Source organism: Castor canadensis, chromosome 10 (genome assembly GCF_047511655.1).
Source record: "Castor canadensis chromosome 10, mCasCan1.hap1v2, whole genome shotgun sequence".
Lineage (NCBI taxonomy): Eukaryota > Metazoa > Chordata > Mammalia > Rodentia > Castoridae > Castor > Castor canadensis.
Window position 1 is genome coordinate 31,485,445 of NC_133395.1, and position 21,762 is coordinate 31,507,206.

The window sequence follows — 21,762 nt, forward strand, 5'->3', positions numbered from 1 at the left end:
CAAATAAAGCCAGTATGCCTGGGTCTCCCTGGTTAGAGTGGAGAATCCAAATTTGTGTGCTCAAGACAATTCCCAGAGAAGAAGAAATACCTAAGGATGAAGAAACTTTTCCAAGAATATCAATTATAAGTAGGTTGATTAGAAGGTTCTTAAAATATATATTATTTGTTTATATAAAACTTGAGAAATTCCTCTACCACACAAAGAAACACATGGTTTTACATATAAACTCTAATAAAACTGAGCCACTTCATCTACGCCCCTACAATACCTGAAATTTCATTTTATTTCAGACTCAGTCATTAAAAATACAAATATGGCTTTAAGTGATAACTTTAAGAAAACAGGCTGAAATTATCTCAGCCAACATTATCATGACATTGGGCAGCAACTATTTAGATGCTGCTTTTCAAAAACAGCATCTGGAGACTGAATTCCTGTTTCTTTTTGGCTTGCAAAAATCGTATTTTGCTGCTAAATATAGTACTATGCATATTAGACATTTAGAGTTCGGTCTTTACCTTATAAGGTAAAAGTAGGTGTGGAACGGTCATAAAATAGATAGTGCTACAAATTCCACTGGCACCCAATAACAAGACCCAGCTGTGCATGTTAAGTGCCTCAAAGATCAAATTGTAGGCACCACATGCATTTAGCCAAGTCTCACTATTTCTGAGAACATCTCAAGAGTTGCTAACAGTTCTATTTTGGCATGTAACAGATGTATCAAAAAATGCTGAATTTTTTAAAGTAGATTTTTGTATGTACTTTTGAAAAGTTAATAAGTTACAAAGTATCAAGATTTCTAACATGATGCTGGTCTCAGATCTCATTAATGTGGATGGTTTATGTCCAGCATTTGGAAGCTTCAACATGAAGCCATTTCTTCATCCAAACACTATGGTCTTTACAAAAAGAAAGCATCCGAAGAATAATTAAATCAATCATGCTAATTAGTGGTACCATGTTATAGATGCTTAATATTATAAAATGTAAAAGAATTGTTCTGAAGTAAAAAAATGAGACAATACCTTCATGGACCAGTTATTATAGTTATCTCCCATGAGATAAATAAGTCATCTGAATCAATGTAATTCTGTACCTGATTTAAAATATGTTATCTACTAAACTATTTTTTATTGCTTTCAGTTTGCATGGCTTGTTTTCAAATGGTTATTGTTTAATTTTCATAAAGACTTTGACCATATCTTTAACCAGTGAACCTAATCACTAAAGAGTCAGTTGCACACATTTGTTGATCATGAAAAGAAGGCAGTCCAACACAACCACCAATGCCACTGATTCCACAGACTCAGAGACCAACCAATCCAAAATGAAAGAAGCCTATTAGAAGCACACTTCATCACACAATCTAATAGTGGTCTTCATCTTAATATTTACTTTTCAGGGAAACAAAATTTATTAATAAAAATGATCTGACACTTCCTAGACAATCACTCTATTCTAGGCACTATACTTAATTCTTTGCAAACTTTGAATTTATATCTTACAATGGAAACACTAGTCTTTGTTTCTCCTTTACCCAAGAGTTATGTTGAGGTAAGTGATTCCTTAAGGCTTCTCCTTTAGGTCAATGGCTAGGGTTCAGTTACTCAAGTCCATACTCCTCTCATTTCCAGACACCTTCCCTAGAAAAGAGACTTGATTCTTTCTATTTCTAATTCAGAGATTTAAGTGGAAGGTTATCATTAAAACAGTGTTGGAATATTCACCTGCCAGGTACAAATTAATCTTCATAGGAACTAAAAATGTTGATATTTCATTACTCTATCTTAGAAAGATTTTAGTTGGAAAATTGATAGCAATTATTAGCCAGAGAAGAGAAAATCTGTTATAATGTAACTTTAAGAAAACAAAATCCACCTAAAGAAGCCAGAAGTTACATTAGAAGATAAAGGTATGCTGGGTGCCAGCAGCTCAAATCTGTAAACCTAGCTACTCAGGAAGCAGAGATCAGAAGGATTATGGCTCAAAGCCAGCTCAGGCAAATAGTTGGTGAGACCCTCTCTCAAAAAAACCCTTCACAATAAAGGGCTGGTGAAGTGGTTCAAGGTGTAGGGCCTGAGTTCAAACCCCAGGACTGCAAAAAAAAAAAAAAAAAAAGAAGATAAAAGGTGAAGCCAATATAACATCACTAAATGTCAAGGAATTTTCTTATTCATATACAGACAAAATGTGCATCTATTATGATCAGACCTTGTATGTTTACCTTACCTTCTTCCTCCCACATCAAATCTGTGACTGGAAAGATACCATCCTATATAGTTGGTCAAAACAATTCTCGTTTTGAGTCTGAAATATATTTGCTCATGCTGCACAAATAAGATCTCTGCATAAACATTTTTATTGTCAGTCACTTCCAGAAATAAGTTGTAACAAACAGCATAGTGACAAGAACAGGAAATGAATCACTAGCCTTTCAACTTTCATTGATGTCTGCATGTGTTTGAATATGACAGTTTTTCAACTGAAAATGCCTACTCCTGAAACACCATTGTTGCTATGGACTTTATTTCATCTTTTGTTAATGCTCTAAGCCTTAAGGGAACTTGATAACTATAGAAATTAATTTAAAAGTCAAACTAGGCATCATGACACACACCTGTAGTCCCAGCACTTGGGAGGCTGAGGCAGGAAGATAACAGGTTCAAGGTCTGCCTGAGTTGAATAGTGAGACCCTTTCCAAAAAAATTTTTTTTCAATAAACAAAGTCAGATGTTTGAAGATGATTTTTTGTTATTGTCAAATTAAGTACTAGAAATAGTAAGTGCTTAGGAAGTTCTTGATTTGGTGAAAATGTTACTAAGACAATGGCATTTTTTTGCCTTTGCTTCTCACCCAGACCAAATTCATCTTTTCCCAAGGGTAAAGGTAAGAATAGCGTTGTGCTCAGACTCAGGCTTCTCTTGACTTTGGAGAAGCTCAGTTATGTCTGGAATTCCAAAGGAAAAGGCCAGTTTTGTTTTTCAGACAAATCCATTTGCAATTATATATTTCAGATTAAGTAACTTTTTTTAGAGCTAATTTTAAACCAAACACATTGTTGATGACTCCAGTGGTAAACATATTCAGGAAAGACAACCCTCTCAAAAACAAAGCTCCTTAAAATATCATGTGCCCCAGCTAATTTTACACAAAAAAAAATGTTGTCATGAAAAATATACATAAAAAAGTTGGCAATAATACTGAACTCACCTGTAGTAAACAGAAGGGATTAAATGCTTCCTCTGAATATTTCTTGATGTAGATCAAGCCTACCAAACTTCAGATCAAGTGACTCTTGACACAAGATGTACTTAACCTTACAGCTTTGAAAATATGATGATAATATTAGGGTAAAATATAGTGCAAATACATATACATAGATAGTAAAATATAATATATACTATATATAAATATATAGTACAAGTGACATTTATCCTCTTAAATTTTTATAAAAATTAATATAATTGCTTATTTGCATGCATGTAAATGATTAAATGTACCTGAGTAGCAATAATGTTTGAGCTCATGCTGCAATAAGCTTCATCCAAATGATCCCAGGGAGGGTGATCGCTCACTGGCGTTTTAACCAACGCACAATTAGGAAAAATATCATGAAAACTTTTGTATCAAGTTCCTGTTTGACAAATTCACCTAACTACCAGGTCTCTTTTCTTGCCAAATTATCAAAAAGAGGGAATTTGTCTTAGATTTGACTTGAGCACTTGCTCCCTGTTTGCCTTTGCCCTCATTCCTTGAGACAGACTTCCTCAATCTTCACATTCCCAGATGGGTCTGTTCATATGCTTCTTGTGCAAGACCTGGACTTCCGTCCACAGCCCTTCATTACGCTAGAGCAAGCCAGGATAAAGTTCATGCCCAGCTGTCATCCTACCTTACCCAGGGAATCTCTGAACTCAATCCAGATCTAGTGCCTAATGGCTCAACACTCCCAAAGTAATCCTTGACTCTCAGACTTCTACAACCAGGAGTGGATAATTAGCCAATTAAGAACAGACTTTCATAGATTAGATAGATAGATAGATAGATAGATAGATAGATAGATAGATGATAGATAGATAATTTATCTTCTATATATATATACATATACACATCCATGAATATATGTATTTTAATCTATATGAAGCCATATGAAGTAATGCAAGTTAATCAGCTAGATTTAGTCATCCCACAATGGATATATTCTTCAAGGTAGCATATTGAATATGGTAAATATATATACTTTTATCTGTCAATTGAAAAAAAAGCTGAATTATTGGGCCAAGCTCCCAGAGAAACAAGTCTGTCATTTTGAAGCCTCTTTACCCCCAGACATTTCCCAGTCTAGTTCTAGGGAAGAACAATCTATTTTTCTTTTTTTTTTTCTTTTATTATTCATATGTGCATACAAGGCTTGGGTCATTTCTCCCCCCTGCCCCCACCCCCTCCCTTACCACCCACTCCGCCCCCTCCCTCTCCCCCCCCCAATACCCAGCAGAAACTATTTTGCCCTTATTTCTAATTCTGTTGTAGAGAGAGTATAAGCAGTAATAGGAAGGAACAAGGGTTTTTGCTGGTTGAGATAAGGATAGCTATACAGGGCATTGACTCACATTGATTTCCTGTGCGTGGGTGTTACCTTCTAGGTTAATTCTTTTTGATCTAACCTTTTCTCTAGTTCCTGGTCCCCTTTTCCTATTGGCCTCAGTTGCTTTTAAGGTATCTGCTTTAGTTTCTCTGCGTTAAGGGCAACAAATGCTAGCTAATTTTTTAGGTGTCTTACCTATCCTCACCCCTCCCTTGTTGTTCTCGCTTTTCTCATGTGCTCAAAGTCCAATCCCATTGTTGTGTTTGTCCTGATCTAATGTCCACATATGAGGGAGAACATACGATTTTTGGTCTTTTGGGCCAGGCTAACCTCACTCAGAATGATGTTCTCCAATTCCATCCATTTACCAGCGAATGATAACATTTCGTTCTTCTTCATGGCTGCATAAAATTCCTTTGTGTGTAGATACCACATTTTCTTAATCCATTAGTCAGTGGTGGGGCATCTTAGCTGTATCCATAACTTGGCTATTGTGAATAGTGCTGCAATAAACATGGGTGTGCAGGAGCCTCTGGAGTAACCTGTGTCACAGTCTTTTGGGTATATCCCCAAGAGTGGTATTGCTGGATCAAATGGTAGATCAATGTCTAGCTTTTTAAGTAGCCTCCAAATTTTTTTCCAGAGTGGTTGTACTAGTTTACATTCAAACCAACAGTGTAAGAGGGTTCCTTTTTCCCTGCATCCTCACCAACACCTGTTGTTGGTGGTGTTGCTGATGATGCCTATTCTAACAGGGGTGAGGTGAAATCTTAGCGTGGTTTTAATTTGCATCTCCTTTATTGCTAGAGATGGTGAGCATTTTTTCATGTGTTTTTTGGCCATTTGAATTTCTTTTTTTGAGAAAGTTCTGTTTAGTTCACTTGCCCATTTCTTTATTAGTTCATTAGTTTTGGGAGAATTTAGTTTTTTAAGTTCCCTATATATTCTGGTTATCAGTCCTTTGTCTGATGTATAGTTGGCAAATATTTTCTCCCACTCTGTGGGTGTTCTCTTCAGTTTAGAGACCATTTCTTTTGATGAACAGAAGCTTTTTAGCTTTATGAGGTCCCATTTATCTATGCTATCTCTTAGTTGCTGTGCTGCTGGGGTTTCTTTGAGAAAGTTCTTACCTATACCTACTAACTCCAGAGTATTTCCTACTCTTTCCTGTATCAACTTTAGAGTTTGGGGTCTGATATTAAGATCCTTGATCCATTTTGAGTTAATATTGGTATAGGGTAATATACATGGATCTAGTTTCAGTTTTTTGCAGACTGCTAACCAGTTTTCCCAGCAGGTTTTGTTGAAGAGGCTGCTATTTCTCCATCGTATATTTTTAGCTCCTTTGTCAAAGACAAGTTGGTTATAGTTGTGTGGCTTCATATCTGGGTCCTCTATTCTGTTCCACTGGTCTTTATGTCTGTTTTTGTGCCAGTACCGTGCTGTTTTTATTGTTATTGCTTTGTAATATAGTTTGAAGTCAGGTATTGTGATACCTCCTGCATTGTTCTTTTGACTGAGTATTGCCTTGGCTATTCGTGGCCTCTTGTGTTTCCATATAAATTTAACAGTAGATTTTTCAATCTCTTTAATGAATGTCATTGGAATTTTGATGGGAATTGCATTAAACATGTAGATTACTTTTGGAAGTATCGGCATTTTTAACTATGTTGATTCTACCAATCCATGAGCATGGGAGATCTCTCCACTTTCTATAGTCTTCCTCAATCTTTTTCTTCAGAAGTGTATAGTTTTCCTTGTAGAGGTCTTTCACATCTTTTGTTAGGTTTACACCTAGGTATTTGATTTTGTTTGAGGCTATTGTAAATGGAATTGTTTTCATACATTCTTTTTCAGTTTGTTCATTATTAGTGTATAGAAATGCTAATGATTTTTCTGTGTTGATTTTATATCCTGCTACCTTGCTATAGCTATTGATGATGTCTAGAAGCTTCTGAGTAGAGTTTTTTGGGTCTTTAAGGTATAGGATCATGTCATCTGCAAATAGGGATATTTTGACAGTTTCTTTACCTATTTGTATTCCTTTTATTCCTTCTTCTTGCCTAATTGCTCTGGCTAGGAATTCCAGTACTATGTTGAATAGGAGTGGAGATAGTGGGCATCCTTGTCTGGTTCCTGATTTTAGAGGGAATGGTTTCAGTTTTTCTCCGTTAAGTATAATGCTGGCTGTAGGTTTGTCATATACAGCTTTTATAATGTTGAGGAACTTTCCTTCTATTCCTAGTTTTCTTAGAGCTTTTATCATGAAATGATGTTGGATCTTATCAAAGGCTTTTTCTGCATCTATTGAGACGATCAAGTGGTTTTTGTCTTTGCTTCTGTTAATGTGGTTTATTACGTTTATTGATTTTCGTATGTTGAACCACCCCTGCATCCCTGGGATGAAGCCTACTTGGTCGTGGTGAATAATCTTTTTGATGTGTTGCTGAATTCGGTTTGCCATTATTTTGTTGAGGATTTTTGCATCAAGTTCATTAAGGAGATTGGCCTATAGTTCTCCTTTTTGGAGGTGTCTTTGCCTAGTTTTGGGATAAGTGTAATACTGGCTTCATAAAATGTGTTTGGCAGTTTTCCTTCCCTTTCTATTTCATGGAACAGTTTAAGGAGGGTTGGTATCAGTTCTTCTTTAAAGGTCTGATAGAATTCAGCAGAGAATCCATCAGGTCCTGGACTTTTCTTTTTGTGGAGGCTCTTGATTGCTGCTTCAATTTCATTTTGTGTTATAGATCTATTCAGGTGATTAATTTCCTCTTGGCTCAGTTTTGGATGATCATATGTATCTAGAAATCTGTCCATTTCTTTAAGATTTTCAAATTTATTTGAATATAGGTTCTCAAAGTAGTCTCTGATAATTTCCTGGACTTGCATGGTGTTTGTTGTTATCTCCCCTTTTGCATTCCTGATTCTACTAATTTGGGTTTTTTCTCTCCTCATTTTAGTCAGGTTTGCCAGGGGTCTATCGATCTTGTTTACTTTTTCAAAGAACCAACTTTTTGTTTCATTAATTCTTTGTATGGTTTTTTTGGTTTCTATTTCATTGATTTCAGCTCTTATTTTTATTATTTCTCTCCTTCTATTTGTTTTGGGAATTGCTTGCTCTTGTTTTTCTAGGAGTTTGAGATGTATCGTTAGGTCATTGATTTGGGATTTTTCAGTCTTTTTAATATATGCATTCATGGCTATAAACTTTCCTCTCAGGACTGCCTTAGCTGTGTCCCATAGGTTCCAGTAGGTTGTGTTTTCATTTTCATTGACTTCCAGGAACTTTTTAATTTCCTTTTTTATTTCATTGATGATCCATTGTTCATTAAGTAATGAGTTATTTATTTTCCAGCTGTTTGCATGTTTTTTGTCTTTACTTTTGTTGTTGAGTTCTACTTTTACTGCATTGTGATCAGATAGTATACATGGTATAATTTCTATTTTCTTATATTTGCTGAGACTTGCTTTGTGCCCTAGGATATGATCTACTTTGGAGAAGGTTCCATGGGCTGCTGAGAAGAATGTTTATTGTGTACAGGTTGGATGAAATGTTCTGTAGACATCTACTAGGTCCATTTGATCTATTGCATTTTTTAGATCTTGAATTTCTTTATTGATTTTTTGTTTGGATGACCTATCTATTGATGATAATGGAGTGTTAAAGTCTCCCACAACCACTGTGTTGGCGTTTATATATGCTTTTAGGTCTTTCAGGGTCTGTTTGATAAAATTGGGTGCGTTGATATTGGGTGCATACAGATTGATGGTTATTATTTCCTTTTGGTCTATTTCTCCTTTTATTACTATGGAATGTCCTTCTTTATCTCATTTGATCAATGTAGGTTTGAAGTCTACTTTGTCAGAGATAAGTATTGCTACTCCTGCCTGTTTTCGGGGGCCTTTGGCTTGGTAAATCTTCTTCCAGCCTTTCATCCTAAGCCTATGCTTATTTCTGTCAGTGAGATGGGTCTCCTGTAAGCAACAAATTGTTGGATCTTCCTTTTTAATCCATTTCATCAAGCGATGCCTTTTGATGAGTGAATTAAGTCCATTAACATTAATCATTAGTACTGATAAGTATGTGGTGATTCCTGTCATTTAGTTGTCTTAGTTGTTTGAAGATTTGATTGTGTGTACCTAAGTTGAGGTTACTCTCTACTGTCTTGCTTTTTCTTTTCCTGTGGTTTGGTGCTGCCTGTCTTTTCATGGTTAAGTTGGGTTTCACTTTCTGTGTGCAGAATCCCTTGCAGAATCTTTTGTAATGGTGGCTTTGTGGTCACATATTGTTTTAGTTTCTGCTTATCATGGAAGACTTTTATTGCTCCATCTATTTTGAGTGATAGTTTTGCTGGGTAGAGTATCCTGGGTTGAAGTTATTTTCATTCAGTGCCCGGAAGATCTCACCCCATGCTCTTCTAGCTTTTAATGTTTCTGTTGAGAAGTCTGTTGTGATTTTGATGGGTTTACCTTTGTATGTTACTTGTTTTTTCTCTCTTACAGCCTTCAATATTCTTTCCTTAGTTTCTGAACTTGTTGTTTTAATGATGATATGTCGTGGGGTAGTTCTATTTTGATCTGGTCTGTTTGGTGTCCTGGAGGCCTCTTGCTACTGTATGGGAATATCTTTCTCTAGATTTGGGAAATTTTCCATTATTTTGTTGAATAGATTACACATTCCCTTCGCTTGCACCTCTTCTCCTTCTTCGATGCCCATGATTCTCAAGTTTGGTCTTTTGATGGAGTCGGTGAGTTCTTGCATTTTCTTTTCACAGGTCTTGAGTTGTTTAATTAATAGTTCTTCGGTTTTTCCTTTAATTACCATTTCATCTTCAAGTTCTGAGATTCTGTCTTCTGTTTGTTCTATTCTGCTGGATTGGCCTTCTGTTTTGTTTTGCAGTTCTGTTTCGTTCTTTTTTCTGAGGTTTTCCATATCCTGGGTGGTTTACTCTTTAATGTTGTCTATTTTTGTCCTGAGTTTATTTATCCATTTATTCATCGTATTCTCTGTTTTACTTTGGTGTTTATATAGTGCTTCTATGGTTGCCTTTATTTCTTCTTTTGCGTTTTCAAATTCTCTATTTTTGTTTTCTTGGAATTTCTTGAGTGTCTCCTGTACATTTTGGTTGACCCTATCCCGTATTATCTCTATAAAATTCTCATTGAATACCTGTAGTATGTCTTCTTTTAAATTATTCTTGTGGGCTTCATTGGGTCCTTTGGCATAGTTTATCTTCATTTTGTTGGAGTCTGGATCTGAGTTTCTGTTTTCTTCATTCCCCTCTTGTTCCTGTACTAATTTTTTGCTGTGGGGAAACTGGTTTCCCTGTTTTTTCTGTCTTCCCGTCATTGTCTTTGGTATTGTTACTGTCCCTGTACTATGTGCAGTTAAGTATTTTCTAGCTTGTAATAATAACAATGGTAATATTTAGAATGGAAGGGTGAACTGAGATGGAAAGCAAGAAGTTAAAGAAAAGGGGAAAACAAATACACCGACAAAAGGGAGAAAGCAGAACAAGGTTTCAGACAAGAAAGTTTCAAAGGTATAAACAGGGAGCATTAGTGTACTAATTGACAGTAAGCTGAGCAGACATTAGAGAGACAGAGAGAGGATTGAAAATCAAAACTAAAAAAAAAAGATAAGAATAAAAATAAAAAATAAGTAAATGAAAGAAATATCTATATATAAAAATGAATTAAAATAAAATGGAAAATAGAAAATTAAAAAAAAAAAAAACCAAAAAAACCAAAAATCCTCCAAGTCCAAATGCAATGAAGTTTCAGTCTTAATAATTTAGGTGTCTGTCTCAGTCTCCAATCCTGGAGACGGTGCCTCAGATGTTGTTCTGTAGTTGTCTCATCAAAGGGGACGCATAAAGTGGAACAAAACTACACACACACACACACACACACACACACACACACAAAAACCCACCAAGTGTCCCAAGTTCAAATGCAATACAGTTTCAGTAAGTTTTTCTACTTGCAGGTGTAATTCAGTTGTTCTCTCATCAAAGGTAGGGAGAAAAAGAAAAAAAAAGAGTCTGGAGGCAGTTCTGAGAATGGTATCTGCAGCTGTGGCTTTCAGCCTGCTGTTGCTGGCGGCATTATTTATGCAGATCTCTGGGGTGAGCTTAACACTCACCTGGCCCCGCAGGCTTTGTTTGTTCAGATTTCTCCTGTGCAGGAGCCTCTGATACAGGCTTTCCCCTTTCCAAGCACTGGGAATGGTGACACTGCACCCACGTTGCCAGGCCTGTGTGTTTATTTAAAGTTCATGTGGGAGGTGGGTCTTCCCCCCCCATCTCTTCCCTCCTCTCCTGTGAAGTTTTCCTCCCTCCGCCACTCTCACCAGCTTTCCCGCTCCTGGTTGCTGGGCATGCACCCCACTCCTGCCAGTGCCTCTCCAGCCCGCCCGGCTTGTTTATTTACAGTCCCAGGAAGGATTCCCTTTCCCCAATCTTCAGCGCTCAGGGAGCCCCACCCTCTTTCCTGCGTGTCTTTATTGTTCTTATTGCTTATTACTCAGTTTCTCTTTTTTCCCCGGGTGGAGGTCAGTCTGTCCAAGGGGCTATGCTGCTCTGGCCCAGGCTTGTCTGTGGGAGTACCGCGGTACTGCGAAGCTCACCTGGTCTGCTCACCTGGTCTGCGTCTTCCCAAGCCATCTGGGTGCCGGCCACTGCTGGCCCCGGGGGCCCTCCTCGTTTCTCCGTTTAACGTGAGGTGGAGATTCTCTGCGCCGGCTGGAGGTGTGGAGGGGTCAAAGTTATGCCTTTTCTCAGTGATTATGCCTGCAAAGTGTGTCTCCGGCATCTCTCCAAGATTTCACTCTAGGAGGCTTGCTTTCTGCTTCCTCCCTCTGGCCACCATCTTGGAATCTCAACAATCTATTTTTCATGCTTTGTAGACTTAGGTGGAAAAACATGGGAGTCCAGAACAGCTTTTGTAAATTTCCCCCATTTAGGGGTTGAGACTCAAAAGTGTGGCCTCTTAAGACATGACATTGACCATTGTAACCAAAAGACAATGAGCTCTCCTATTCTTTGAAACCCAACTTCAAGCCATCTGTCAGCAGCAGCATGCATGCAGGCCATCAAGGCTCCCACCACAACACCATCATGTCAACACTTCAGCAAAAAACACCTGTACACCAAGGTTTTCACTTTCCCTAGCCAGCCTATGGCTTTCTGCTTGTCACCTTCTGCCCACCATAATCTTAGTAAAAGGCTTTGTGCTCACCAGCCTTGGTCTAACAGTTGGAGTCTATCTCTGACCCAGGGCTACACAATGAACTTTCATCACCATCCCATGGGCTGTAACCTTACCCTCACATTCCTTGGGTACCTTCCCTCAGCCTACCTGCATTTTATCCCTGTTTATCTCTTCTCAGAATTTCTAGCAGATAACCTGTAAGGTGGCCTCAAGTCATCGCCAGTTCCTGGTAACCATACCTTTGTGTAATCCCCTCTCTTCATGTATGGCTAGACCTAGTTTTACTTTTAATGAGTAGAACATGGAAAAGGAATGAAATGTTGCTCTCTCATTCTCTTTATTCAGAAGGAATCAGTCCAGGTGCCAATTATGAGCTATCTTAGGAGAAGCCCTGAAGACCAGAAACTGGTGTCTGGCCAGGGATGATCAATGTCTTGTAACAACATGTGAGGTGGGCTGGGAAGAGGATCTCCTAAAGTCACCTAAAGGAGCTGAAGCAAATCTTCCTCCACTAAAGCCCAAGAAGAATGTTGCTCCAGGTGACACCAGATTGCTACCTTGTGAGAGACCCTGAGGCAGTGCCATTCAGCTCGGCAGCTCCTGGATTCCTGACCCATGGGAACTTTGTGGTAACAAAGATTCGTTGTTTAACATTGCTAAATTTTGTCTGCCTGATAAAAAGCACCACCAGATTATCCTGTGTGATCCGTCTCCTTCCTTCCTGCCTGACCCTCCTAGTATTTATTGCCACCACATTGGATTCTTCCTCTCCAGAATCATTCTCTCCTCACCTGATGACCACCCTCTGCAACAGTCTGTCTCACAGTGGGATTCATTTTTTTCTGGTCCTCTCCCACCCTGGCAATTCTCTTCCATTTTTCCAGTAAGAAAAAAGTGTTCTTAAGAAAGGAAGATGAGCACATTTGTTTTTGAGTGTAGAATTTCAAACAGGACAAGCAATACATCTGGGTGGTGGTGAGGAGCAGTGGGCTTCTTACAGGTCCTGGAGGTCACACCATCTCATAAAACCAAGCATGTCCTGCAGCAACGTTTTCTTTTTTAAAAATGTAAGCTCTGGGGGACAGGATCACCAAGGATCCACATACCACAATTTACATGCAAAATTATTTATTTATTCATTGTCTGTTTGGTATCATTACTCTCCATTTCATCAAAGTAAGGAAAGAGGACAGGGCAAAAAAAGCAGCTATTTCAATGCCAACACATTTTCAGAGGGATTTTGTAGCCTACTCATATTTTTCTATTCTTGGTATTGTAAACTACTTAATTTATGACAGATAGTTTACTTCAAATGTAAACAGAGTATCTGAGAAAATGAATTATGTCTTTTTTTTTAAGTATAGCTATGAAATGGTGCAACTGCTATGAAAAACAGTATGGCAGTTTCTCATATAAGACAGCATTCCCATTTTTGGATACATACTCAAAAGAATCAAAACCAGGGTCTCCAAGAAATATTTACACACCCATATTCATAGCAGCACTATTCATAACACCCAAAAGGTGGGAGGAACCCAATTACCTATTGATGGATGAATGGATAAACAAAATGTGGTATTATAAACAATGGAATATTATTTGGCCATACAAAGGGAGGAAATCCTATCTCTACACCACATAGATGAAACTTTAAGACATTATGCTAAGTGAAGTAAGCCACTCACAAAACCATAAAGACTGCATAATTTTACTTTTATGAGTTATCTAAAGTAGTCAAATTCAGGGAAATGGAAAGTAAAATGGTAAGAGCCAAGGACTAGGTGGAGAAATAGGAATTTATCTTTTAATGGGTAGAGCTTCAGATTTGCAAGATGAAAAAAATGTATGGAGATATGTTGCACAACAATATGGCTGTAGTCAACGCTGTTGAATGGTATACTTGAAAATGGTTACTACAGTGCATTGCATGTATTTTCTACCACAGTAAAACTTGTATACATTATGCATATATTCAAATGATTAGCCACCCTTTGGATTCCCTATACTGCCTTCATCTCTGCAGGTATTTTTGGTTCCTACCATGTCAGCAAATTCTCCCTAATAGCAGCCTTGTATTGCCCGGATGACCTCATAGGAAATGAGTTTTCTGGGCACTTCCTGTGAGAGTATGTCACTAGTTTTATTTGCATAAGCCAGTTGCTGATAAAGCCATTTTAGAATCTCTTTCTCCAGGAGAGTGGTAGCTATTTTTCCTAACAGGGCCCTAAAGAAAAGGGACAATTTCCTGTGCATGAGTCCCCAAGGAGAGACCAAAAACCACCTTATGACTGTGGACACGATGAAAGTCACGATGGTTCCTCACCTTGCCAAAGGTGTGCCATAATTCTGAACTATTCATTCTAGGTAAAGCTGTAGATTACTTTGTTCGTCTAATGTACAATAAACAAAACTTTCAGAGAAATGCTTGTTTCCCTTTAAATTTTGACACACGCAGTTCTACTCCTCTACAACAAACTCTCAAAGCAGGATTGGAGTGGTAGAGAACCTGTGAGTGCAAAGCCCTGAATCTCAAAGCACGGTTAGAAACCTTTTATGAATGTCCACAGATTTTTGGTTTGGATTGGTTTGGCATTGGTTTTGGTTTTTTGAGACAGGGTGTCACTGTGTAGCCTAGGCTGACCTGAAACTCTCAGTCCTTCACCTCTGCCTCCTCAGTGCTGGGATTGTAAGTGCACACCACCACTTCTAGCTGTCACCACATTTTAGTTGAAAACATTTCCATTAGGAGAGTTTAATAACTAGCAGAAATGAGATTAAAATATCTCATTGATTAAAAGCAATTGTTAAAAGGAAAAAAGTCTGTTGTGGAAATTCTTTTTGCTGTCTCCTAGGATACTCTATTCTGAATGGCAAAGAACTTTTCCTTTCTTTAGAAAACAGTGACTTTCCTTTACTCACCACTGGATAATTAAAACCCTCATTCTCTTTTTGTTCTTTATAACCCTCTTTTACTATTTCACATCTCTTTGTACACTCTATTCAAGTATTGAAAAAATAGAAACAGGAAGGTGAAAATTAAAGAAAACAATTGCAAAGGAAATGTATAAACTCATCATAAATTATACTCATGTGAAATAGTCCCTGAAAGAGTGCTTTACACATGATAGGACAGTTCTAACATAAAGTTACTAGTGTTTGTGCCATGATTTCATGATCTAAAATAATTTATATAAATAGCATGTGCACTGATAATCAAAGACACCACACATCTGCTTAAATTGTAATTTCTAATATATTTTTATATTTTACCCAGAGAGTGCTGTGAACAGTTTTAAATTTGTAGACCAGGTAATACTTTTTTTTTTAATTTAGGTTGGTAAAAAAAAAATAAATCAGACACAGGAAAATAAAAATTACTTAAGTAATAGGAAAGAGAATCATTACCCTTTGGTTAGTGTAGACCATGGTGTAAAGTAATTGAACTCTAAGAAGGAAGGAAGTGTGGCCTTCCTAAGTCTCATATTTCCTATAAACACAAAAGAATTAGTTGTGTTTTTCTTATGGTTTTTATTAGCCTACCAAATTTTAATTACTCTGAAGCATGGAGTGAAACTAGGTAATGTCAAATAATTATTGATAAATTTTCAAATTTTATATACTTTTAAAAACATACCTTTAATTTATGAATTGTATTTTAATTATAGCAGCTGATAATAGGAATAAAATAAATTGATAAAGCAGGAACAATGTCTTACTGAAAATTGTAATAGAAATGGTATCTAAATCCAAAATATTCAGGTTTTGCTACTTTGCAAGAATAAATGCATTTTCAAAAAGCCCCTTAGGTGTGGATGCTGCTGTATACATAATTGTACAGCTCTTCAAGCTGTATCCATCTAGCTGTATATAAATTATACCTTAATTTTTTTTAAAAAATCCTTAACATAAAATCCACACAGCTTCAGTCACTGAATATGAGAGAAAAAAATCCAAGAAATAGAAATGGTGATGCTGTTTGCTATTGATTTTTGCAGTTATTTTAAATCTTTTTTATGTACTTACTTCAACCACTATTTGATCATTGGATCTGGTCCTTGGGGAATGTTGAAAAGCAATTGAACCAATTCTGTCTGCATTTTTCACACACCTTGTCCCTCAGCATTCATGATTTAGAGAGTTCAAGGTCAATTTTGAAGGGTATATTCATATCAAGAGGATTATATGAAAGTGTTAGGGGGTTTCCATGGCTAAAGGTGCTTTTCTTTTTTCTCTTACCAGGGAAAAAGGTTTGCTTTGGCTGAGCTCCCCATGGCAAACCTCTTTGAGGAATGAATTCTGAAGTGCCTTCAAACCTGTCTTCAGGACCTTCTAGTAAAAGCATTTAAAGGAGATACAGAGACATTACTCCAGACATTTCTGACTTTGAGAGGTGATCTTAGCCAATTTGGAATTTTTACAAATTTCATAGAACACTTAGTAAGAGTTTCTTCATAAAAGCAACCTTGTAAAAGATCCCATGTGTATATACCCCCCTTAACCCTTCGTAAATGGAAAATTAGTTCAGACCCAGATGTTTTTAGGAAAGGATTCTTAAACGCTGATACAACATTTTGCTCATATATACAAATGAAATGTACATGGTACTTAACTACTGGTGAATTTACAAATAAAATTGATCAGTAACAGATTTCAAGTCATATGGTGAAAAACTAAATTGAATTTAACAAGCTATATCCATAGCAGTATTACCCAAAACACGAGTAAAAGCAAAAGGAAAAAAAAAAAGATTCTTGGTCAAAGATCTGTCTGCCTCACTGTTTTGCACTCAGGCCATGTGTATGGGGTCAGTTTTTCCCTCACAATGATTTATTAGAGCAAGGAGTAACTTTAATCTTTCCCCTCCATTTTACAAAAGGGGAAACTAAGATCTAATTTCTTGTGACTTGATGATGGCATTCATGAGGATCAGAGATTTAATCCTTACATTTTACATGGTTATCTTTATATTTTAAGGTTAAATGTTCAAGGTTAAACTTGCATTTTATTTTATTTTTGCAGTGCTGGAGTTTGAACTCAGGGCCTACACATTGAGCCACTCCACCAGCCCCACCCCTTTTTTTGTGCTGGATTTTTTCAAGATAGGGTCTTGTAAATTATTTGCCTGGGCTGCCTTCAAACCTCAATCTTCCTGACCTCTGCCTCCTGAGTAGCTAGAATTACAGGCATCAACCTCCTGCACCTGGCTAAAGTTAATCTTTAATTAAACTTACTAATGTATAAAATACTTTTTTCCTAAAAAGAATGATCTATTTAAGACTCTAATCCAAAGTATAATTTGTATAACCAGATAGACATGGATTCAAACCCTATTTCCAAAATCTTGGTCTTATAATTAACGGGTCAGATGACCTAGAGGGAATTTTTGAGAGTCAATTTCACTACAAAGTTACCTACAAAATCATGAAACATAATGAGGAACTCAAACACTTCCGTAAGAGAATAAATGAACTCCTGTGGATAAGTGCCTAGTACAGGCAATAGTTCCTATAATGCAAAGCCCATATACCTCTTATACTGGAATTTAAATTCCAAATGAGAAATGGGTATATTTACCTTAAAATTATTTGGCTTTCAAGTTATGGAAACAGCCAAGATGACCCACTACCAATGAATGGATTAAGAAAATGTGGTATTTATACACAATGGAATTTTACTCAGCCACAAAGAAGAATGCATTTTGTTATTCGCAAGTAAATGGACGGAACTGGAGAACATCCTCTTAAGCAAAGTTAGCCAGGCTCAGAAGGCCAAAAATTGCATGTTCTCCCTCATATGCAGACTTAAACAAATGCAGTAATATTATTGGACATGGGTCACATACTAAGGGGAGAATGCATACAGGAGGAATAGGGAAAAGTAGGAAACCCAAAACTTGCAAGTGTTTGATGTGCCCACTGCAGAGGAATGAATAAAGTAATCTTAAACTGACAGAGACCACTATGGGAAGGTGACGGGGAAGTAATGAGGAGGTCTGATAGAGATGAACCAATGTGGGTTGCAATATGCATGTGCATGAAGCAAAGCTAGGAATCTCTCTGTATAGCTATCTTTATCTCAAACTAGCTAAAATACTATGTCTTTCTTATTATCTCTTATGTTTTCTCTTCAGAAAAATTGGAGAACAGGACAGAACAGGTTCTGCCTGGAAGCAAGGGGGTTGAGGGGAAAGGGAGGAAGCAGAGAGCAGGGGGGAGAGAAGGCCCAAACAATTTTGCACATATGAATAAAAGAATAAACAATAAAAAATTATCTGGCTTTGTTTTTGAGTTCTATAACTACAATTGCTAAAGTATAATTAAATAATTTAAAATATTCTATTAGAAAGTATTTCTTGTGGCAGGTGTTGTGATGAAACAGAATAAACAGAGAATTCACTCTTTATCCTGAAAAAGGAGTTAATTCACATAAAATCAGCAGTGACCCAGAGTCTGTATGTGATCGAGTGCTAAATTGTGAACAACAATAGCAAAAAAGTGCTATGTAGTGGTTATGAATGGAGATGATGATGAGCGAGATGAGGAGAGGAGGAAACAAAGTCACCACTGCAGGGAGAAATGTGCATGAGAGGGAAGAAGACTTGTGTCGGGTTCAAAGGAAGGAGGTCGGGTTCAAAACTGCCCTCCGTGGAGGCAACTGAGCAAAACATCCATCCTCCAAATGCACCCATCTAATTCCTCATGGATCCAACAATTTATATTATTACGTGACTCCTATGTGAAGCAATTGAATGTGGACCTTGTCTTCACTGACACAGGAGGGTAAGTGTTGCCTTCAAAATAGCCAGATTTGGAATTAGCACTCTCACTCAGACCATATTTCTCATTCCTTTAACCTTACTCCTTAATCGCGCTCTTAACTATAGTTCACACTTAAAGTTCACCTTTTAAAATAGAAGTTGCTTGTCCACTTCTAGTTTCTCACAAAGCATTTGACAGGAGCCAATATTTCAAGATTTGAGTCTTGCCTATACCATTAACTTAACTGAGAAGCCAAAAATGTGTAAGCGCCTTAGTGTTTGGGTGAAACTGGTATATGGAATGGTTTTCTTCTGCATGTCACACTTCCCAGGATTTTGCTGAATTGGAGGGTGGGGGGACAGCAGAGTAACAGCCAGTGCACCTCACAGCCTGAATTTCTATCCAAATTTCTAAAATTTTCACACTCTGTGAGCAAAATTGCCAGCCAATATTATTTCCTTCTATGCCCTTAAAAATGGAGCTCAAGGATGGATGGGGGAGGATATAAAGAAAGGGTACAGGAAGGTGACTATGATGGAGATATTATGGATGAAAATGGAAAAATGAGACCTGTTGAAACTATTCCAGGAATGGGGGTGAGAGGGGAATTTATGATATATTGTAAGAACTTTTGTTAAGTGTCTCAACGTGCCCCAATACAACAATAATATAATTAAAAACAATAAAGAACTCAAAAATATTTCTTTTAAAAAAGGATGGATGGGAAGAATTGGTTTTATTGCTCTGCCTGGTGAATAAACACCATGTTGAGTTTGCATGGCAACTTTCTGGTTATTGTCATGTATCCCGTAAGTATTAGGTACAGTACCCTTAGAGCACAGTACAACAATCCCTGACCTGACACCTCAGACCAGCAGGAAGCTGGAGAAAATGAGGGAGGTCCTCTCCTGAGCCTGAGAAAGGGTCGTGCGCTTCCGTGTTGGGGGCCCTTGTGGACTAGAAACCTCATGGAAAACAAAGCAAAGAGGAGCGCCCCCAAACCAAGAATGCTTGCAATATTACAGGGACGTTTATGAGAAAGAAACGTCTCAGACCACATTAAGTCTAGGCTAACACGTTTAACACAGAGGTTTGCTCTAGTCTGGAGTTCCCAGAGAGTCATGGGGTACTTTAGGCTGTTCGCCTGAAGAACTTTGAAAGAACTATGACAAATAAACAGCCTCACGGGACGCGTCTCTGGCCGAGGACTGCCCTCTCCAGCGGGCAGCTCGGGCTGATGCTGTCCAGGCATCGCCCAAGGGGAAAAGGTTGCAGCGCGGTCGGAAAGCGCAGGAGGAGTCTGGCGGTGATTGATGGGAAGGGACGAATGAATACAAGCACTTGTCTGAGGACAGCGGAGACCCGGAGCGATCTGTGGAGGCTACACTGGCATTCTCTCAGCGTTTCGTCAGAGCCAGACCCGCCTGCAGCTGAAAGGAGGCGTTGCTCTGCCTAGGGGGCCGCGCGCCCTGTGCACCGGCACTGCAGCTCTGCGTCCCGGGAACGAGGTCCCTGCTGGTGGCTCTGCGCCTGCTGCGTCCGATCCGCGAGGTAACCATTCTGGTTGGATGTTGAATTAAAATCAGTGACTGATCCTTGCTCTGGGCTTCCGCTTTGCTTACTAGTTTGGAAATTAAATAAATACCTACATACACATAAATTAAAATGAAGTTGGGGTAAAAGGAGAGTGCGTGAGTGTTGAAAGTCACTTAGAAGAGTCAGAAGTGTCCAGGTTGATGCTGACACTCTCCCAAATCGGACTGAGTTGAGAAGGCTCCGATTTTCCGAGTCCTCCAGCTCACCCCTGGGCGCGCGGGGGTAACCACTGCGCAGCCAGCGGGGAGTTCAGACGTCGGTGTCTGAGATGGCTGAGACGTTACGTTGGGTGTCTTAAGATGCAGATGTTGACGCGGCACTTGACCTCTAGGTGCGTTGATTCCGGGTCCCCAGGCTTAGCTGAAACATGCTTGTCTTCCTCCCGGCACGCAGAAGTATTCAGAGCTTTGCTTCCTTCTTTGGCACACCGCTTCTAGAATATCCCGCCCCCCTATGTGATTCACCCTTATCCCAGGCGGAAAGTACGAGAAGAAAAACATTGCGAGAGGGTTGGGGAAGGAGATTTAACGCGTACGGGCGGGTGGGGTGTGCCAAAGTTCTCCATTGGCGCGCAAACTTAAGTTACTTTTGGGGGCGGGTGGTGGCGCACGGCTGAGTTTTGCGCTAGTGTTTGCAGAGGCGTGGCGGTGTTAGCTGACTATTTAAGTGTCCTGTCTTCATTCCCCCTGCGGGTCTCCAGACTATAAACAGCGCAGCAGTCACCGGACGTCCACTGGAGCAAGCAGTAGCATGCAGCCGCCGCCAAGCCTGGGCGGACGCGCCCTGGTGGCGCTGGTTCTTGCCTGTGCGGTGATGGGCGTCTGGGGAAAGGAGAAAGGACTCCCGCCTGCCCAAGCCACTCCGTCGTCTCTGAGTACCAAAGAGATAATGACGGGACCCGTTAACACCTCCTGGCTGAGTGGTTCCAACTTCACTCTGCCAAGGTCGTCAGCATCTGCGGAGGACCCGAAAGGAGGGAAGATGGCTGAAGGCCGGCCACGAGCCTCCTCTCCTCCCCAGTGCCAAGGAAACATCGAGATCAAGGAGACTTTCAAATACATCAACACGGTTGTGGCCTGCCTAGTGTTCGTGCTGGGCATCATTGGGAACTCCACGCTGCTGAGAATCATCTACAAGAACAAGTGCATGCGAAATGGCCCCAATATCTTGATCGCCAGCCTGGCTCTGGGAGACCTGCTGCATATCATCATTGACATCCCCATCAATGTCTACAAGGTAAAGGGCGCTGGGAGAGGCGGGCTGGTAAGGGGGAGATGAGACAGCCCTTAGAAGGAGCTTCCTCGAGAAGACTGCTCACCTCCAAAAGTCATAATGGTTGGAACCAACTTGACTTCTCGTCTTTAGTAGCCCTCTGGCAAGCCTAGGTCTAGTGTAGTAACTTGCTAGAAATGAAGATCTTTCTGCCCCATCCACATCTACTAAATCGGAAACTCTGGGATGGATCATAGTAATTGCTATTTTTAAAAACCCTCTGTGTGGTTATTATGAACTTTAAAGTTTAAGAACCACTAGTCCTGAAGTCCAGCTCTCTGGGTTCGAACTCTCTACTCAAAGATTTGGTTTGGCTTTTTTTTTTTTTTTTTT

At 38.9% G+C, this 21,762-nt stretch overlaps 1 protein-coding gene across 4 annotated transcripts in view; it reads left to right on the forward strand.

The window, feature by feature from the left end:
- The first annotated feature begins 19,760 nt into the window (after nt 1-19,760).
- The window catches only part of Ednrb (endothelin receptor type B), a 29,287-nt gene continuing 27,285 nt past the window's right edge, over nt 19,761-21,762 (forward strand). The window contains exons 1-2 of one of the 4 annotated variants that reach the window (XM_074043171.1): nt 19,761-20,112; nt 20,858-21,393. In XM_074043171.1, coding sequence (XP_073899272.1) covers nt 20,908-21,393 — 486 coding nt within the window. In that variant the 5' untranslated portion in view covers nt 19,761-20,112; nt 20,858-20,907. The remainder of the gene's footprint in view (nt 20,113-20,857; nt 21,394-21,762) is intronic. The other 3 variants (XM_074043172.1, XM_074043173.1, XM_074043174.1) reach the window with 3 other exon arrangements.